General features: G+C 40.7%; 1 protein-coding gene across 2 annotated transcripts in view; it reads right to left on the minus strand.

The window, feature by feature from the left end:
• Nucleotides 1-19,044, minus strand: part of CERT1 (ceramide transporter 1) — a 75,659-nt gene that overhangs the window by 37,884 nt on the left and 18,731 nt on the right. For both annotated transcript variants that reach the window (XM_054178109.1, XM_054178108.1), the window contains exon 3: nucleotides 16,170-16,286. In XM_054178109.1, coding sequence (XP_054034084.1) covers nucleotides 16,170-16,286 — 117 coding nt within the window. The remainder of the gene's footprint in view (nucleotides 1-16,169; nucleotides 16,287-19,044) is intronic.

Consider the following 19,044-nt stretch of genomic DNA (forward strand, 5'->3'; position numbering starts at 1 on the left):
CTTCACCTTTGCTAAATGTTACTTGTTGCAAGCCTGAACTTGTTTTGGTCCTGGCCTTGAGAAGGGTACCACTTTGCTTATAGAGAAGAAACTTTTGTATCACCAAACCCTAGAATTCCAAGTACCAACGTGGACAAAGTTTTTATTTGCACAGGAGAAAATGAACTGCAAGACCTTTACAGTGACTGGGGTGGAGTTAGGGGGATAACACGATGGAAATAAACCCCATCATCAGGGCTAATCAAGAAGCAGAAACATATCAAAGCAAATGCTTCGCCAAAAATCACAATTACTAAATCTTTTGTTCACCCAGTGCAGTTACCTTGTTACTACTACACACAGGAAAAGACTTTTCCCCCTCCACTCAATCCTCTAACCTTATCTAGCCATCAGAATAGACATCTATTAAATGTCTCATGTGCCTGAGCATGCAGTAAATAACAAGCACCAGAGAAGAATGAAAGCTGAAATTCTCAAAGATGGAAAAGTCCATATTCTGTCCAACAGGATTGAAGAAACATCGAACTTACACCCAAATGAAAACTGTAAGAACACATTGAGCATAAACTGCAATCTAGCAACAGTAACTTGGGAAAAGGAGGTAAAGAGTTTACTTACAACATGACTTGTTTTGCACCTCTCACTATTAAATTGAACATATTTTCCTTGTCTTTCAAAACCCATTCCATTCCTACTTAACATTATTTCTTCCTTCTTGTTGTAGCCCTTGTTTTTATCAGGTCTCACCACTCATTTCCCTCAAAACCAAGGGAAGCTCCCATTACACAGTTGAACAACAACAAAAGTTACATGAAATAAGGGACTCCCCAGGATATGCATATTTTTGTCATGTTCCTGACAAACTTTTGGATTCCTGAAGCTGTCTGGGGTTGATGTTTCATAAAAACAGTCCTAATATTTTTGTCAAAATTGCATTTATTTAGAAATAACCCCAAGTCTGGTTTAAAAGCTCTTAATGCACAGAGAATCCACCCAATCAGTAGAAGCCATCAATTCAGCAACATTTAGCCTGGAGAAGAGAAGGATCAGGGGTGACCTCATTGCCCTCTACAACTACCTGAAAGGTGGTTGTAGACAGGAAGGGGTTGGTCTCTTCTCCCAGGCAACTAGCACCAGAACAAGGGGACAGTCTCAAGCTGTGCCAGGGGAGGTTTAGACTTGAAGTGAGGAAAAAGTTCTTCACTGAGCAAGTCATTTGTCATTGGAATGTGCTGACCAGGGAGGTGGTGGAGTCGCCGTCCCTGGAGGTGTTCAAGGGGAGATTGGACGTGGCACTTGGTGCTATGGTCTAGTTGTGAGGTCTGTTGGGACAGGTTGGACTTGATGATCCTTCGGCTCTCTTCCAACCTTAGTTATACTGTGATACGAGATCCTACGTCTTAAGCTTGAACTAGGCAATAACCCTACCCAAAGTTGATTTAATTACTTACAAAAGATTAACTGACTACATAGAAAGTATCAGTTAAGTTCTGAAAGTATACCTATAAAATCAAAACACAGTTCTGCATGCAAGTAGAAAAGCGCTTACAAGATAACAAACATTGGCTAGATCCTAAATCAAACACCTGATATGCAATGGATGTACCAGTGTTTTCAATAAGTTAAATGAAAACACCAATTTGTGTACAAAGATTAGAACTGATTCTATAAATCTCACATTAGTTTGTGGGTCAAGAACAAATCTAACATGATAAAAATCAAATGCTAATGTGACAAAATTTCTTAACACTTTAAAAAATTTTCAGACATAAGATCTAGTCTATGAAGAGGACACAGTCTCAGGCTGCACCACAGGAGGTTTAGGCTGGATGTGAGGAAGAAGTTCTATACAGAGAGAGTGATTGCCCATTGGAATGGGCTGCCTGGGGAGGTGGTGGAGTTGCCGTCATTGGAGGTTTTCAGGAGGAGACTTGATGGGGTGCATGGTGCCATGGGTTAGTTGTTTAGGTGGGTTGGATTGGTTGATAGGTTGGATGTGATGATCTTGAAGGTCTCTTCCAACCGAGTTTATTCTATTCTAATATTTAGACACAAGACCTAGACAGAAAAGTAGGCATGCATATAGTACAGTTCCCATATAAAGAGATTGTAGAAGGAAATTTAGGTTATGCCAAGGGTTCTGTATGACTCAGTTTGAAGTAAAATGTACATCTGTGCATCTAGAAGGTTAAAACTTCAGATAATTTCTAAAACATAGTCGAATCATCAACATGAAGCATGAGGGTATGTCCTCCCATCACAAGATATAATACATTGCATTTTAGCAGGTCCTGGCAAATTACATTTGCATACACGTGGTATTACCTCCGCGTTTACACGCAACCATTTGAAAAGGTGATGTCAGTTCATGTGTGTAAACTCCCTCGCCCATATTCTGTGTGACCACTAGAGGGAAATAGCACAAAGGAAACAGCCATGTCTAAAGGTTACTATTGGTCAAAGCCCAACAGTAACCCTTATCCTGTTTCTCTTCGGTCCCTGGGCATATAAACCTCCTTTCCTTGGCAGACAATTAAAAATAGAGTAGTTTTACCTTTAGCCTTTATAATTACATTTGAGACACGTTACCAAGTGAAGATAAAGTTTTCAACACAGTCTGAAAGAAGTAACAATGACATCCATTGCTGAAAGAGTAACAGTGAATCCAAACTTTTTCATAGAGAAAGATAAAATTATTCTGAAGTCACACCTCAGCCAGTTCAAGAGAGTGATCCAACTAACAACCTGTTAATTTCCAGTTAGGATTGTCTGAAGTCATAAGCACGAAATTGCACACTGAACAGATGCTTAGAAACAGATTTCTTATCATGAATTAGTTAGGCTCAATGTAATTTAGCTTCAAAAAGGAACACTTACTATGCGACATACAGAAAATCAGGCACCTTTGTCTCAAGTACCAAGTCCAAATAGAAGACTTTTTCTACATTCATCTGCTCTGCCCTTAGTCTGCAGATGTCAAGCACATAGTTTATCATGAAAATCAGTTTTATACACTGGCCAGATGAACAGGCACAGGATTTCTTCATGTACAGAGCACACATTAAACAGGTCCTCACTGAACTAGTGTTCTCTGTATGTGTATGCACTGAGAAGCATCAGAACAGAAAAGTTCTAGTCACACCCTTTCAAACCCATGATAAAATCATGTAGCTTTCTTGAAATATTTTATATTGAGACAATATAAAACAATAATGCCAGCCAAAAAAAGCCCCAAACCTTTCCAGGAAGAGAACAACAAGTTTTGCTTTTCTAACAAGTTTTACAGTCTCAGGTCACATACTGCAGACTTCTTTTCATAGGACCAAGCCCAAACACATAATGGGAGTGCATCTTTAATCTTTACTCCCAAGGATACTCCAAAAAGAGATGATATAAATGTCTAGTACTGTTAGATGATCACTCTTTTCAATAATTAAAACACAACTCATACCAACCCTCTGAAGATTAGATACACTTGCACAAACTTTAAATCCTATGTGTTGTTTGATTAGATTATGGAAAGTGGTCTAAATAGCTGCTTTACTTATCTTTGCACTTTTTACATTTCAAAATGGCAGGCTTACTCAGATTTCCTCAAACGTACCAATACACATGTTAACAGGTTTTCTGTTCAACCTCATTTACCATACTTGGAAGCAGGTATAAAAAGAGAATATAAATATGTGAAACTGCATTTTCAAACAGTGCAAGAATAAACAAAGCTTCAAGAAAATAGTTTAGCATGATCTTTTATTTACAACACAAGAAAACTGGCAAAGGGAGGCAATAAAGCTTCACGCTATTAAAAAGGATCATTTCAAGATAGGAATGAGTAGTCAATTTCTGTGAACTAGAAAATACTATGACATGAGAATGGAAGCACTGAACTGCTATGCAAGAAATAAGAAAATTTATTTTACCTGTAAGTATGAAACTACTGTTAGTAGTGGCCTTCAATAATAAAGAAATATTTACCTAATGGTGAAAAAGTAAAACAAATCTCTGTTCAATGCAATGAAAAAAAAAATGAGAAACACCTTGAGGTAATGGGAGGGGCATTCAGAATACACAAATATACCAGCCCTCACCTGAAAAAGCTTTCCTCAATATTCCCATTGAGGTTTTGAAGAATAATTGTCTGCCATAAATAATAAGGTTACGAATAATACCTACACGGAAAAAATCCTTGAGTTTCCTGTTTAAACGATGTCTGATTTTTCTTTCCTGTTGCCCATTTTGCCACATTGGCTACTAACCTCTAAGTTCTTCAGCCTTGTTAACTTCTAATACAATGAACTGGCTAGATTATGGTCATCAAAACTTGGGACTATTTCACATGCATCTTAGAAAAAACTATGAAAATGCTTGAAGTGAAGACAAGGATCTTGCAACAGGAAAGTTTAAGGCAGAACAGCTCATTATCTTCCTACAATTCGCAGTTCTATTATTTCTTCGGGAAAAGGAAAAGGTCAGTGCTAGAAAACTCTTATGGATACTGTTTGTTCCTGTGCTGGCCCAGCACGTCACACCACCATCTTCTTGCCACTGTAACAAGGGGATGAGGACTGGACCTGCCTTGGCCTTATAATGTCTCACTCTATTGAAACACGTGGATATATTCCTGTGTGGCCTGCCCTAGGTGATCCTGCTTTGGCAAGCGGGGATGGAGTGGATCATCTCCGGTTTCTAACATTCTGTGCGATTCTGTGAAATGTGATTTTGTCAGAATCAGAATGACTATTTTGCACAATATCTCTAGTACCACCTCATGCTCAGAGTGTGTCCAATTAAACGCCCCAGGCCTCCACCCTATCAGGATGCATTCTTCAGAGAATTATAATATCTATTTTCAAAGTGAAAGTGTTCGTTATGAAACACAATAGGAACACAGGCAAAGAAATAGTGGGCTAGTCAAAGTGAAACAATCTTCACTGTTTATAATTAATCAAGTATGTTGTGATGGAATGAACTAAAAACTTTAGTCCAGCTTTAAACAGTCTTAACTGCAACTACTTATTAATAAAACTGCAGCTTACAGCTGCTGTTTGAACATAGGCCAAAGAGTGGCAAAAGAGTGCCAAGACAGACAAAGAACTCTTTTCTTCTTTCCTGAAAGGGAAGTTTCAACAGTTTGGAAATGACAGCATTTAGGTTTGCTGCAGCATATACTTGTGTAGTCATCTGAAACTGCTGATTCACTAGCTTTCCCCTACAGTCTTTCAGGAAATTCAGTTTCCAGCAGTAAGTGCTTTTATCAAATTCAGTAATATTAAATGACAAGCAGTATCATATATATGCACACACACATATATGCTATACACATACATATGAGTTCCTGCTGATAACAGTGCTAAAATAATTCTTGAAACAGTATATGATTCCATTAAAAACAAAACATCAACTATCTTCTTTCCAGTAATCAACTAGTAACTTGAGCAATTAATCTATTTTTCCCGTGAAAGGACAGCTTCTCTAGAACTCCTGCAAGTTTCAATACCTTAGGAGTGGGGGAGATGGGACAGCTCTCACTCTCTTCCTCCCCCTACTTCCCCCAACATTTTTGGATGTCTATGTCCGTATAAATCAATATAGTTTAAATACCACCAGTTAGTAGTTAACCTTTCTTCATCTCCTCCCATTTCTAATGGACATGCTCAAGACACCAGAATTTGGTTCTTCTGCAGTAAATCCATTCACCGAGATGACAGTAATGCAATAGTAAAAGTGTATTTTCAAGTGTTATTTGTGTTCAGAAAAAGGTTCTTTTTGTCATCCTACAGTGGAAATTACAGAATTACCTTAAGAGCTTCCAATATCAGCAAATGGACACTTAAAGTAGATGCTGTCTCAGATGTTGCTGTTGGTTTTCAAATTCCCCATCTATTTAGAGCCCTGTTAGCTCCTGCAGCTATTATCTTTTCAACCTTTGCTTTTTCTTTATTAAACTGCTCTTATCTTGACCCACAGGCCTCTGGTTATATTTTCCTTCTCCCTGGTCCATCAAAGAACAGCTCTGCTGGGCCTCTGGCCCCCAGACAGGCTCAAGCCACCACCGTAACTCTGGTCTGTAACAGAAACTGAATGAGCTTCACTGTAATGAAAGCTCACTGAAGAAAAACATCCCTTTCAAAGTATTTTTAAAAGGAGAAAAGGACTGAATTTGGTAGACACAGGCAAGAGTATCCAATATTTTTCCACTGAACTGTTAATGCACAGTGTTGTTAAAGCTGATGAGTAGCAATTCTGAGTAAACTGCATATAAAGTTGACACTTGCCAAGTAGATCTTAACTGTTTAACCGTTACTTCCACATTGCAGTTCTGCAGTTTCTGATCTTGACATCAAGAGCTCACTCTAATATGAAGAGGCATTTATCACCTACACCAAGCTTGACACAAGCCTCTGTCAAAGAGCAATACTGTCTTCAGGGAGACCACAAAAATACTCTGTTGCCACTCTGTCACAGAGAGCTTTATTGACAGAAGACTTTATTGATAAGGCTGGCCCTCAGTCCTGGCGACAGTCCAACAAAAAGCCACGGAGATGACTGAAAGACAGAAGCATTTCTCTTCTGACAAGAGGCTGAGACACCTGGGGCTCTTCAGCCCAGAAAAGAGAAGACTGAAAGGGAAGCTATCAATACTTACCAGTATCTAAGAGGCTGAGGTCCTGAGGACAGGGCTGGGCTCTTTTCAGTGGTGCCCAGTGATAGGACCAGAGGCAAGGGGTACAAACTTGAACACCAGAGGTTTCATTTCAGCTTAAGGAGAAACTTGTTTACTTTGAGGGTGATTGAGCATGGGAACAGGCTGCCCAGAGAGGCTGAAGAGTTTCCTTCTCTGAAGGCTTTCAGAACCCACCTGGATGTGTTTTTCTGCAATCTGATCCATGTGTATCTGTGTTAGGAGGCATGGTTGGATTAGATGATCTCCAGAGGTCCCTTCTAACCCGTACCATTCTGTAATTATTTCCTTGTTTAGTTTCAGCAGTATTTTTGCAAACACTTCAAATTCAGCTTTGAAGGTAGATGTCAAAAGTGAGTATACAAGAACTTAATCTATACATTTTCTATCAACATACAACAGTGACAAAAAAGCAATAAGAACAAATCTAAAATTCCTGCATAACTCTGAGCAATAGCTCATGGTCTTCTAGTTTCAAACCAGTACATGGGGTTTTTGCAACACCTTCAACCATGTGTCTCTACTGCTTATAAGTGACTTGCCTACACACTTAAAAGTCTGCTGAAACAGGTAACAGACTTTTACAACTTAACACAGATATTTGAATGCTGTTCTCCAGACTCCTCAGGGAAGCTCCACTGAAGCTGCAAGTCAAGGCCTTGCAATGCCAGAGTCAAGAGTGGGGAACTAGCTGCTGAAGAAACATATGGTACAACAGAAACTAACAGGGTATTCTATAGAATCCGAAGTGTCAAACAAAGATTTAGACTTCACTGAAGTGCTGCAGAGCATCAGACAACAGAACAAGATAACCCAAATAAAGGGAACCTATGCCTCAGGTGTCAAACATTTTGGATATCTGTACGCCCCTAGGGAGAATGACCTTTTCCAGTTTGACACACCAAAGACAGGTATTGTAAGAAGTTCAGCAACACCTAAAACAGCATTTCAAGTTAATGAACACAGGATTTTGAAAATTCAAGATTCTTGAAGAGTCAAAAATCAAGAATGAACACATACAGAATCTGCGTGGAAATAACTCAGAACAAGAGGGGACAAACCTAAGATGATGCAGTTTCTTGTAAGCATTTGTTTATTAACAAATTCTTAGCAAGTTTTTGACTTGGGTAATAGGTGAACATTACAGAAAATAATTATCTGGATCTCAGGAGTTCATGTTAATTTGGTCAAAATAAGTTTATTTATCCAGACAGTTCTCACAGCTAACAGCAAATCACTTCCCTCATCTATACCTTTGGGAAACAATGCAAGTTTGGAAGTTAACGTATCAACTCTGCCAGAGCAGACAGTAAAGAATCAGAACTTTGGATAAGATTAACATACAAAGAAACATTTTCCATTTCAGTGAAAAATTAGAACTTGTCCATTCATAATACATAACATTTATTAATTTTATCTGTTTTCTTGCATGCTGCAGAAGTTTGTGTTCTCTGCAAGTTATCCCAGATATTTTCCTTATATCATGGAACTAACATGTGAGCTGGTTTCTCTTATGTCTGTTTAGAAATGCCATACTATGTTTTTCAAACAATGGTCCTTCAATGTGTTATTTAAAAGGAGAGTGATTTCTGAAAAGCACTGATAATTTGGCAAATGGGCGGAGTCCAACAGCATGAGATTTAACACATCTAAGTGCCTCGTTCTACAGGCTGGGGACAGAGTAGCTGGAGAGCAGTGAGGCAGAAAGGGACCTGGGGGTACTGGTTGACAGCTGGCTGAACATGAGTCAGCAGTGTGCCCAAGTGGCCAAGAAGGCCAATGGCATCCTGCCCTGCATCAGGAATAGTGTGGCCAGCAGGAGCAGGGAAGTCATTGTGCCCCTGTGCTCAGCACTGGTTAGGCCACGCCTTGAGTCCTGTGTCCAGTTCTGGGCCCCTCAGTTTAAGAAGGATATTGAGACACTAGAACGTGTCCAGAGAAGGGCAATGAGGCTGGTGAGAGGTCTTGAGTGCAAGCCCTACAAGGAGAGGCTAAGGGAGCTGGCATTGTTTAGCCTGGAGAAGAGAAGGCTCAGGGAAGACCTTATTGCTGTCTATGACTACCTGAAAGGAGGTTGTAGCCAGGTGGGGGTCAGTCTCTTCTCCCAGGCAACCTGAGACAGAACAAGAGGACACAGCCTCAAGCTGCACCAAGGGAGGTTTAGGCTGGATGTTAGGAAGAAATTCTTCACAGAAAGAGTGATTGGCCATGGGAATGTGCTGCCCAGGGAGGTGGTAGAGTCACCATCACTGGAAGTGTTTAAAGAGAGACTGGATGAGGCACTTAGTGCCATGGTTCTGTTGATTAGATAGTGTTGCGTGATAGGTTGGACTTGAGGATCTCAAAGGTCTTTTCCAACCTGGTTAATTCTGTATTCAATGTTTTCAGTCCAGAGAAATATGGAAACCTAGTCCAGTTTTGTGCGCTTTTCTTCATCCACATAAATTGCTATTAGATCAATCTAAGAAAAGGCCACCAGCCATCCTAGTTTTGGCTATCACACAGAGTAGAGATACATCCTTATCTGTAAAACACCTGACTACACCCTGCTCAGTACATTCAATGAAACACTTCAGTAGAAGAAAGGACTCCTTGTTGCCCATTAACTAATTATTTCCTCATCCAGTTCACCATTGGTTTTATTGCTGTTTCAGACTTCTCCCTCTTCCAGCTTAAGGAGATAAATAAGCATTTCAGAAGCTGTGCTTGAAACTTTTAATCTACTAATAATTCAGGAACCTCAACACAAAAGGCTAATGCAAAAACTGAAAAAAACAATCACAAACAACAAATTCTAAAAGCTTTTATGCTTGAATACTAGATGTTTCTTTGCTACCAACTACTCATTGGTGTTGCTAAGATTTTCTAACCTTGCTCAAATAAAGTTTCATAGAATATTCATTTAAAATCTCTATTTTCTGTTCAGAGCACAATATAATAGCCAAAGTTAATGTCCACCTTTCGTACACTCAAGATAAACAGCCTTGTGACATGCTACAATAAGGCTTAGAAAAAATACTTGTTAACAAACAGCTTAAGCAGCCTACCAGAACCACCTACTCACTCACTAAGCAACAGAGTTTCAAAAACAAACAAAACCCAGCACTTCATATAGCACCAGACTCGAAATACTGCTTAGTAATGGCAATCCTTTCCTCTCAAATTTTATTCAAATTGCGTCAATGTGAGAACCAAGTTCTCAAACAAAACCAGTTTTTACCTGGTAACAACAGCTCATCAAGAAACTTCTGCTTGAGCTTTGGTTAACTGCCCGGGAAAGTTCACTGAGGAAAATTTCAGATCAAGAGAAAAATCTGAACTTCTCAGTGAAATAGGGTATTTCACCTCATAAAAGCCCATCTATTCTTAATCAAACGTTTAAACATAAAACTTCCACAGGAGCAGAAGAAAACTAACGGATGGGTGAAAAGTTACTTGAAACTAAAAATCACTGAGGTGTTCCTACAAAGACAAATGAAAAATGGAATTAACGGTCAGACTCCAATAAAACTTATTTTTCAGATTCTAGGATGTTTTTCTGAAATACTGCAGGTTGTTTTTTGGTTTGTTGGGGTTTTGTTGTTGTTGGGTTTGGGTTTTTTTTTACAAAGTTGTATACAAATTACAGGATTATAGGAATAACACTAACCAAACTGGAAAATACAAAAGCAAGACATCTGGGGACACCTTTAAGGAATATTAATAATAACCAGACTGAAAACTGGATTTGAATATCTGTTTTATGTTTAATTACATCTAATACCTATTTATGTGCATATAGTACTCTTTAAAGGCTGGTGGTAAAATTCCTGTCTGTTTGAGTGTGAACAGATGCACCTCAACACCTACAACATTTATCACATGAAGTTGCTACTGTGATATGTAGACAACAGAATATTGCACCGGAGAAAAATTTTCTAGTAACTGGCTTTCCAGGATTCAATTACAGTACTTTTAGCTTGAGACTGAGCTACTGGTACAAGCCTGCATTACCTTTTGCTGTTTTCCTTGCCTTGTCTAGATCATGGTATTTATTTGCATACTACAAAGTGAATCCCCTTCAATAATGTATTGCTTTAATATATTAAACAGTTCACCTGTTTACTTAAAGCGAGGTGCCACAGTATTTCCCTTAAAGAACAAAAGCAAGTGCTATTTGTCTTGAACACTTTAAACACTTCAAAGTAAATATGAGTATGCAAAGAACTGAAAAATGTTAATTAGCCATGAAAGTGCAAACTGCACACAGTGAAAAAGCCAGAACAGTCAAATCCAGTCTGTTACTTAGGACAGCAAGATGCAAACTGAGCTAATTCTTTCTACTGTAGCATATACAGAAATAATTTTATTCCCACTTCAACTGCAGACTTTCTTTAGTTATTATAACGCTGCAGAACATAAGTCACTTTGTTTTAGCAATAAGCAGAGAGGTAACATTAATAAAGAAAAAACACTCATTGCCCCTATCCTCATTCTGTAAGTAAAAACTGAAACCCCCCCCCACAGAATCAACAAGGTTGGAAAAGACCTCAGAGATCATCAAGTCCAATCTATCACACAACACCTCATGACTAACTAAACCATGGCTTCAAGTGCCATGCCCAGTCCTCTATTGAACAACTCCAGGAACAGTGACTCCACCACCTCCCCAGGCAGCCCATTCCAATGGCCAATTATTCTTTCTGTGGGGAACTTTCTCCTCACCTCGAGCCTAAATTTTCTCTGGTGCAGCTTGAGACTGTGTCCTCTTGTTCTGGTGCTGGTTTGCCTGGGAGAAGTGACCAATCCCCACCTGGATACAACCTCCTTTCAGGTAGTTGTAGAGACCAGTTAAGTTCTCCCCTGAGCCTCTTCTTCTCCCCCTCAGCCTCTCCTCATAGGGCTTGTGCTCGAGGCCTCTCACCAGCCTCACTGCCCTTCTCTGGACACGTTCAAGAGTCTCAATATCCTTCTTAAACTGAGTAGCCCAGAACTGGACACAGTACTCAAGGTGTGGCCTAACCAGTGCAGTGTACAGGGGCACAATGACTTCCCTGCTCCTCCAGGCCACTTTCTGATACTGGCAAGGATGCCATTGGCCTTCTTGGCCACATGGGCACACTGCTGACTCATGTTCAGCCAGCTGTCAACCAGTACCCCCAGGTCCCTTACTGCCTGGCAGCTCTCCGACCCCAGCCTGTAGCACTGCATGGGGTTGTTGTGGCCAAAGTGCAGCACCCAACACTTGGGCGTATTGAATGCCATCCTGTTGGACTCTGCCCATCTGTCCAGCCTGTCAAGGTCCCTCTGGAGAGCCCTCCTACACTCCAACAGATCAACACCTGTTCCCATCTTGGTGACATCTGCAAACTTACTAACAGTGAACTCTATCTCCTCATCCAGATCATCAATAGAGATACTGCATAGGATTAGGCCTAACACTGATCCCTGGGGTACACCACTAGTGCCTGGCTGCCAGCTGGATGTGGCACCATTCTCTACCACTCTCTGGGCTCAGCCCTCCAGCCAGTTCCTAACCCAGCACAGAGTGCTGCTGTCCAAGCCATGGGCTGACAGCTTGGCCAGGAGTTTGCTGTGGGGAATGGTGTCAAAGGCCTTGCTGAAGTCCAGGTAGACTACATCCACAGCCTTCCCCACATCCACCAGGCAGGTCACCTGATCATAGAAGGAGATCAGGTTGGTGAGGCAGGACCTGCCCTTCCTAAATCCATGCTGGCTGGGCCTGACCCCTTGGCTATCCTGCAGGCGCACTGTGATTGCCCCCAAGATGATCTACTCCATAATCTTGCCTGGCACTGAGGTCAGGCTGAGTCTGTAGCTTCCAGGTTGCTCCATCCGGCCCTTCTTGTGGATGGGGACCACAATGGCCAGCTTCCAGTCTTCTGGGACCTCTCCAGTGAGCCAGGACTGGTGATAAATTATGGAGAACAGCTTGGCCAGCTCATCTGCCAGCTCTCTCAGCAGCCTAGGATGGATCCCATCCGGTCCCATGGACTTGTGGGGATCCAAGTGGCTCAGCAAGTCCCTAACTACTTTCTCATGTATTTCAAGGGCACGACATTGCTCCCTGACCCCATCAACCAGTTCAGAAGGCCAGTTATCCTGTAGTCCTCCTGCCTTACAGTTCAAAATGGAGGCAAAGAAGGTATTCAGTACCTCAGCCTTTTCCTCACCTTTAGTTACAATGTTCCACTCCAGGTCAAATGAAGAGTGCAGGTTCTTCTTGCCCCTCTTTTTAGCATTAATATAAATGCTTTTTATTGTCTTTCACAAAAGTGGCCAGCTTGAGTTCTAACTGGGCTTTTGCTTCTCTAGTTTTTCTCTGACATGATCTAACAACATCCTTAAAAGTATCTCGAGTTGCCTCCCCACCTTTCCAAAGGCAATACACCCTCTTTTTTCCCCTTAATTCCTTCAAGAGCTGCTTGCTCATCCAGGCCGGTCACCTCCCCCACTGGCTCATCTTTTGGCACATGGGAACCACCTGTTCCTGTGCCTTTAAGAGCTCCTGTTTGAAGTAGGTCCAACCATCCTGGACCCCTTTGTTCTTAAGGGCTGATACCCAGGGTACTCTCCAAATTAGTTGCTTAACTAAGCTGAAGTCTGCCCCCTGGAAGTCCAAAGTGAAGGTTCTGTTATTGTTCCTCATTATTTCCCTGCATACTGAAAATTCCACTATCTCATGGTCACTGCACCCTAGACAGCCTCCTACCATCACATCTCCCACCAGCCCTTTTCTATTTGAGAGCAGCAGGTCAGAGTCTGACCCCTGGTGGGCTCACTTAACAGCTGCATCAAGAATCTGTCCTCCATACACTCTAGGAACCTTCTGGGCTGCCAGAGGGCTGGGATGGATTCCCCATGCTTCTCCTAACAGGGACCTGTATCCATTCCCCTCTTTTTCCAGGGATGCCTCCCTCAGCAAGGGAGGTCTGTAAAGCCTGCTCCCACACGTCTAACTCCCTTTCGCATTCCCTCATAGTCCTGAGTCTTGATACTTCATCCTTTAGCTTGGCTACCAGACTGAGAAGATAATTCACTTGGTCACACTTCTCAGATGTTGTCTCCTTGACCCTCCATTTCAAGTGCCAGTCTCCAGCACTCTCTGCAGCTAGCAGCCTGGACACTTGCATGCTTGTGCACCAGCTCTGTCTGGGTACCTACTGTTTTTCTAGTAGCCTTTGGCCAAGTTGTTACCATGGCTGGATCTATTCAGGTAGGTGAAATTACATTTGGGGATTTTTATTGTTTGTTGTTAAATATATATATACATATATTCCACCTGACTACTATGTTTTGCCCAAGCTACCACAGAGGCCTCTGCACTCTGTTGGCTGACCCAGCACGCGCCCCTAGCTGCAATCCAGCCAGGAGGCTCTCTTGCCAAATGGCAGTAGCACGGCTTTGCTCTGCCTCATTTAAATTTCCTACAGCTGATGTCATGATCTTGAGCAGGCACACAAGGCAACCCTGCCGGTCCTCACTGTCTGCTGAGGTCTTCCTGCCCTGAAAAGCCCCCCAAAGAAACCAAAACAGAGCACCTCTCAGCTCAAGCATGCCAGTCCTGAGCAGCTCTCTTGCCAAATGGCAGTCCAAATGAATTGTGAAATTAAAGAAACCTCTCACTTCACCCCTTTCAATAGGAAAGCAGAGATGCAATTCCTTTTTTTAAAAGAAACATCACAGTCTTTAAAAACATGCAAGTTTAAACTGTCCAAACAAATCAGTATTAAAGGAAGCCTTTTTTTACATTAAAAAAGGGTAAAACCTGCATAATTAATTAAGCTTTTTCACAACAGGAGGCCCTTTTTAATGCTACAATTCATAATCCTCACTCAATCATCTGAAAAGGAGGTTGAACAAGTTCACTAGTAATACCAGACAGAAAAAGAACACCAAACAGGTATTTCATGATAGGGGCTGGGCAGTAATGCAGAAGGCTGTTGTATTGATAACTATAAGATTTCATTTTTTTGTGTGACAAAAATGCAATTCCAAATTTATACTTATACTGGCAAATTCTAAACTAACACCACCTGGTATCTATAAATAGGTGGTTCTATAAAATTGTAAGCTGAGAAATCAGTTACCAATAAGGACAGCTCTAGAAGAAGGGCAAATATAGCACAAAAAAGGCTTCACTTTTGAGGTTCTGCAGAGCAGAGTCTATAATAAAGGATTTGGTTGGGCATTTTTCCCCCACCGATTTACTCCTGCATGGTAGTATACAGTGACCCAGCCCATGCTTTTCCTTTACTGGACTTTAGGTTAAGTTCTGCATTTCACCAGGCAAATTAAAATCCAGTCTAAATTTTAGTCCAGGTTACCGAGTTTCATATCCCCACAATCCCACACTTGAAGATTCATATTCATATAAAACACTTCAAATGCTGCCTCTAAGGACATGTAATCTAGCAAATTGTTTAGGGTTCGAGACATCTCTCAGTTATTCCCATCCTAACAAATCAGAGTATTTTTGTCTCAAGAATACACCATAGATAACTTGATATTTTTTCAGAAGTCCTCAGAAAAGAATCCTTGCTTTGCAACTTTGCTTCTTAGGTTTTAATGCTATCTTTCTATCACAGTGAAGGCAAAATATCGTGCTATACATGTCTGAACACTCTTGAGATAATTTTTTAAGAAAGAACCATTATCAAAAGGCAGCACTTCAAATTTAAGAGCATGTACGCTTACTGTAAGGATTGTCCAATAAAAGGTGAAACTTCCCTATCACATATGCATTTAAGGAATATGTACACATTTAGATATGTCACCACTTGGACATCTTTTTTTAATTTCTATTTAATGAATTTATTTTGTATTCCTGTAACACCTGTGCAACTCAGATGCAGAAGCTGCATCTTGCTAGGTATTGTAGTTAAACTCAACATCTCAAGGCAATGCCTATCTTGCATATGGATGTTTTACATGCCGCATTACTTGAAAAATACCTAATCTTCAAGCCCTTTATGTAAAATGAAAATAACTGAGCTCATTGGAAGATGCAAGGAATAGATCAGGAAAAGTGAACCAAAATGCTGATGAAGAGTAAGGCCTTAAAAATCAGAAGCCAGTAATCAGATACAATAAAAACAGCCAGAAAGACAGAAGACTAAAACCAGAATGATAACCTAGAACTGACTCTAGAACTCATCTAGGACAGACGAGAAACAATTCAGTGAGAGAGGGTAGACAAAACCATAAAAAAGTTAAACATAATGCAAGCTTTTTCTTTTTCAATCTAGAGGGCTCAAGAAAAGTCCACAGTTGTTAGCTCCCAGTTCTCTTATCTATGAAGAGCAAGCAAATTGATTCCTTTTACACAGGTTTAACACACTGTTTCAATCTTGCAACTTTTACCTCTCATAGCTTGAGTACTCTAATGACTGTGCAGGAAAGCTTTCAACTCTCTGCAAGCACCACCAGATCTAATGAAAGAATAAGAAACAAAGAGAAACAAAGGAAAAAAAACCACAAAACATACCTTGTGTTGTTCAATTGCATCTACCCACTGCTGTCTGTGGTCTGGGTCCTGAGCTCGGAGGTACCAAACGCTATCATTTACACTAATATCAAATCTGCATTCGTCAAAGTCATGGGGCTGTGACAGAAGAGAGTGTAAGAGTAATTAAAGTCAGTAAAATGATCAACAGTACCTCACAGGATGTTGACACTCTAAAATACTGCAATTAAAAAACATTTCTATATTGTCTTCAATTCATCCTAGACTGTATTATGCAGCTGGCTCAAATAATGAACATATACATTCATAGTACAAAAAAGTATGTTTAATAGACACTCATTAAACAAAGTGTTGCAAACGGTTTCACACTGACATTAACCAAAACCTCATGCTTTGAAACAATCCTTTAGTGAAAAAGCTTCTGGGCACAGACAGGAAAAGTACAACTATGTGTAATTCCACGGCAAGAAAAAAAAAGGTTAATATTATTGCTATCAGCATTAATTTTGGATGGAAGGAATACACACATCATAGCAAAAAGCACCACTATATAGCCACAAAAATATACTATTGAAAAATGACATAGAAAAGTCAGAACTAAAGGAAGCTGTGGCACCCTCTGCCCCAGCATTTTCACCATGTAAGACAGAACGATCAGATATCACCACTTACAAGCATTTAACTTGATTTACATGCCTTAAGAATGGAAGTGCTTTTACCTGCACTACAATGAAGATTGCAAGGAAAGTACAGGGAAACAAAACTTACCTGATCTTCCCCGTCCCCTGACACTGCTAGTTCAAAGCTACTTCCTAGCAAACATCCAACCAAACACACTGCCAACCATCCCCACTCCCTTGGAAACTACTCAAAGAAACATAACAGGTATAGCTGAATACCTCTCCCAATTTAAATACAAGGGGAAAAAAAAAATAAAATCACACATGCAAATAACCATAGGATGCTAATAAGCAAATTGCACAATCTGAAGGACAGCAAACTGATTCCAGAAGCTAAAAATAAGTCTACACATATTAGTAATATCCTTTGCAATTTAAGTGCCACCCTGCAAATATATTCAACTTGCACTGTGGATTATTCATGAAACACTCTGGAAAAGAAACTGTAGAAGCAAGTCTCATTTGTTGTCATGCACAACAGTCCAGAGCCAGAATTCTTTTCAAAATGACTCAGAAATCAGAAACTACTTACACATAACACAGAATCTATCTTGTTTAAATATACTAAAGCTCAAGAGGAGCCAAATTAGGAAACAAAAAAATTAGCTAGAAAGGTTTCTTTTATAATACACAATGCTTCACTTAAAATAAAACTTCACAAAATAGGTCAAGCACCTGAACCTAAACTCAATGTAAAGATATTTAAACTTGTCACAGAAAAACACTCAGCAACTGACAAAACTGACAATCAAGTCAAACTTCAGCTACTAAATACTTAACCCTATTTCAACTTAATTCCAGTAACTTTCAAAACAGGGTCTATATAATTGCTTTGCCTTCAAACCACAGAACATAGAAATGTAAGAAGGAGCATGTGGTGGGTTGACCCTGGCTGATGCCAGGCACCCACCAAAGCTGCTCTATCAATCCCCTTCTTAAGTGGACAGAAGAGGTAAAACATAACAAGTGTGATAAGTAGAGGGAGAGTTCACTCACCAACAATGGGCCAAACAAATTTGACTTAGAAGTATTTATTTACTGCCAGTATAAGAAATAAAAAAAACAAACCCACACCTAAATGCATCTTCCCACCCACCCCTCCCTTCCTCCTATGCTGAACTTCACTTCCAATTTTCTATTCTTCTTCTCCCTTAAGAGTGGAGGGGTGTAAGGAATGGTGGTTGTGGGTAGTCCACCACTTTGTCTCTGCGCTCCTTCCCTCGATTCAGCATGGGGTTCCTCCCAGGGAAGATAGTCCTCCATGAACTTCGCCAACCTAATTCCTTACCATGGGTTGCAGTTCCTTGTGAACTGCTCCAATATGGGTCCTTTCCATGGAGCGCAGACCTTCAGGAACTGACCATGGAACTCTAAGGAATCCAGAGGACAAGCTGCTTCACCATGGTCTTCAACACAGGCAGCAGGGGAATCTCTCCTCCAGTACCTGAAGCCCCTCCTCCCCCTCCTTCGCTGACCTTTGTGTCTGCTGGGTTGTTTCTCTCACATACTCTCATTCCTCTCCCAGCTGCTGTTGTGCCACAGTTTTTGCTCCTATTAAATGTTATCACAGAGGGACTAATTGGCTCAGCTTTGATCGCTAACTGGTCTGAGCGCAGATGTAACTCACTCAGACATGAGGGCAGCCGCTGGCATCATCTCACAGAAACAACCTCTGTATTGTTCCACTACCAGAACCTTGAGAGGCAACCACAGTACAACCAGGCCCCTTTTCTTCAAACTGCATTGCTACATTGTTTTTACTCTAGATGAGAAAGACTATCTGCTTTAGGGTAGCAAAACTGCCACATCAAAGTGTCAGGCTTTTATGCCTGTTCCAGCCACCTGTCTGGCAGGTTCTCCTTCAATGCTGGGGAATGTGCATCTACAATAATGGAGTATCTTTCCCAAAAATCACCCAAAAGACAAATGTACAAGAATCAACTATTGAAATTCTTTCTGCTACAACAGTATTACTCCACTCAAGCTCTGTGTGAAATCCTCTGAGAGAAGGTAAAGGCCATGACATGCTACACAGAAAAACTTGCCAAAATTCATCCTAAAAGCCTGCAGTACTACTGATTCCACACATGCATTCACAACTTAGTTCCGTTTTTCATAGGTTCTGTTTGTCTGGGTTTTCTCCCTCCCCTATCTCTCACCTAAACATTTTGTAATGTGATTTAAACCCATCCGCTCTCTACTCTCTTCTACAGCAT

Source organism: Dryobates pubescens, chromosome Z (assembly GCF_014839835.1).
Source record: "Dryobates pubescens isolate bDryPub1 chromosome Z, bDryPub1.pri, whole genome shotgun sequence".
NCBI lineage: Eukaryota > Metazoa > Chordata > Aves > Piciformes > Picidae > Dryobates > Dryobates pubescens.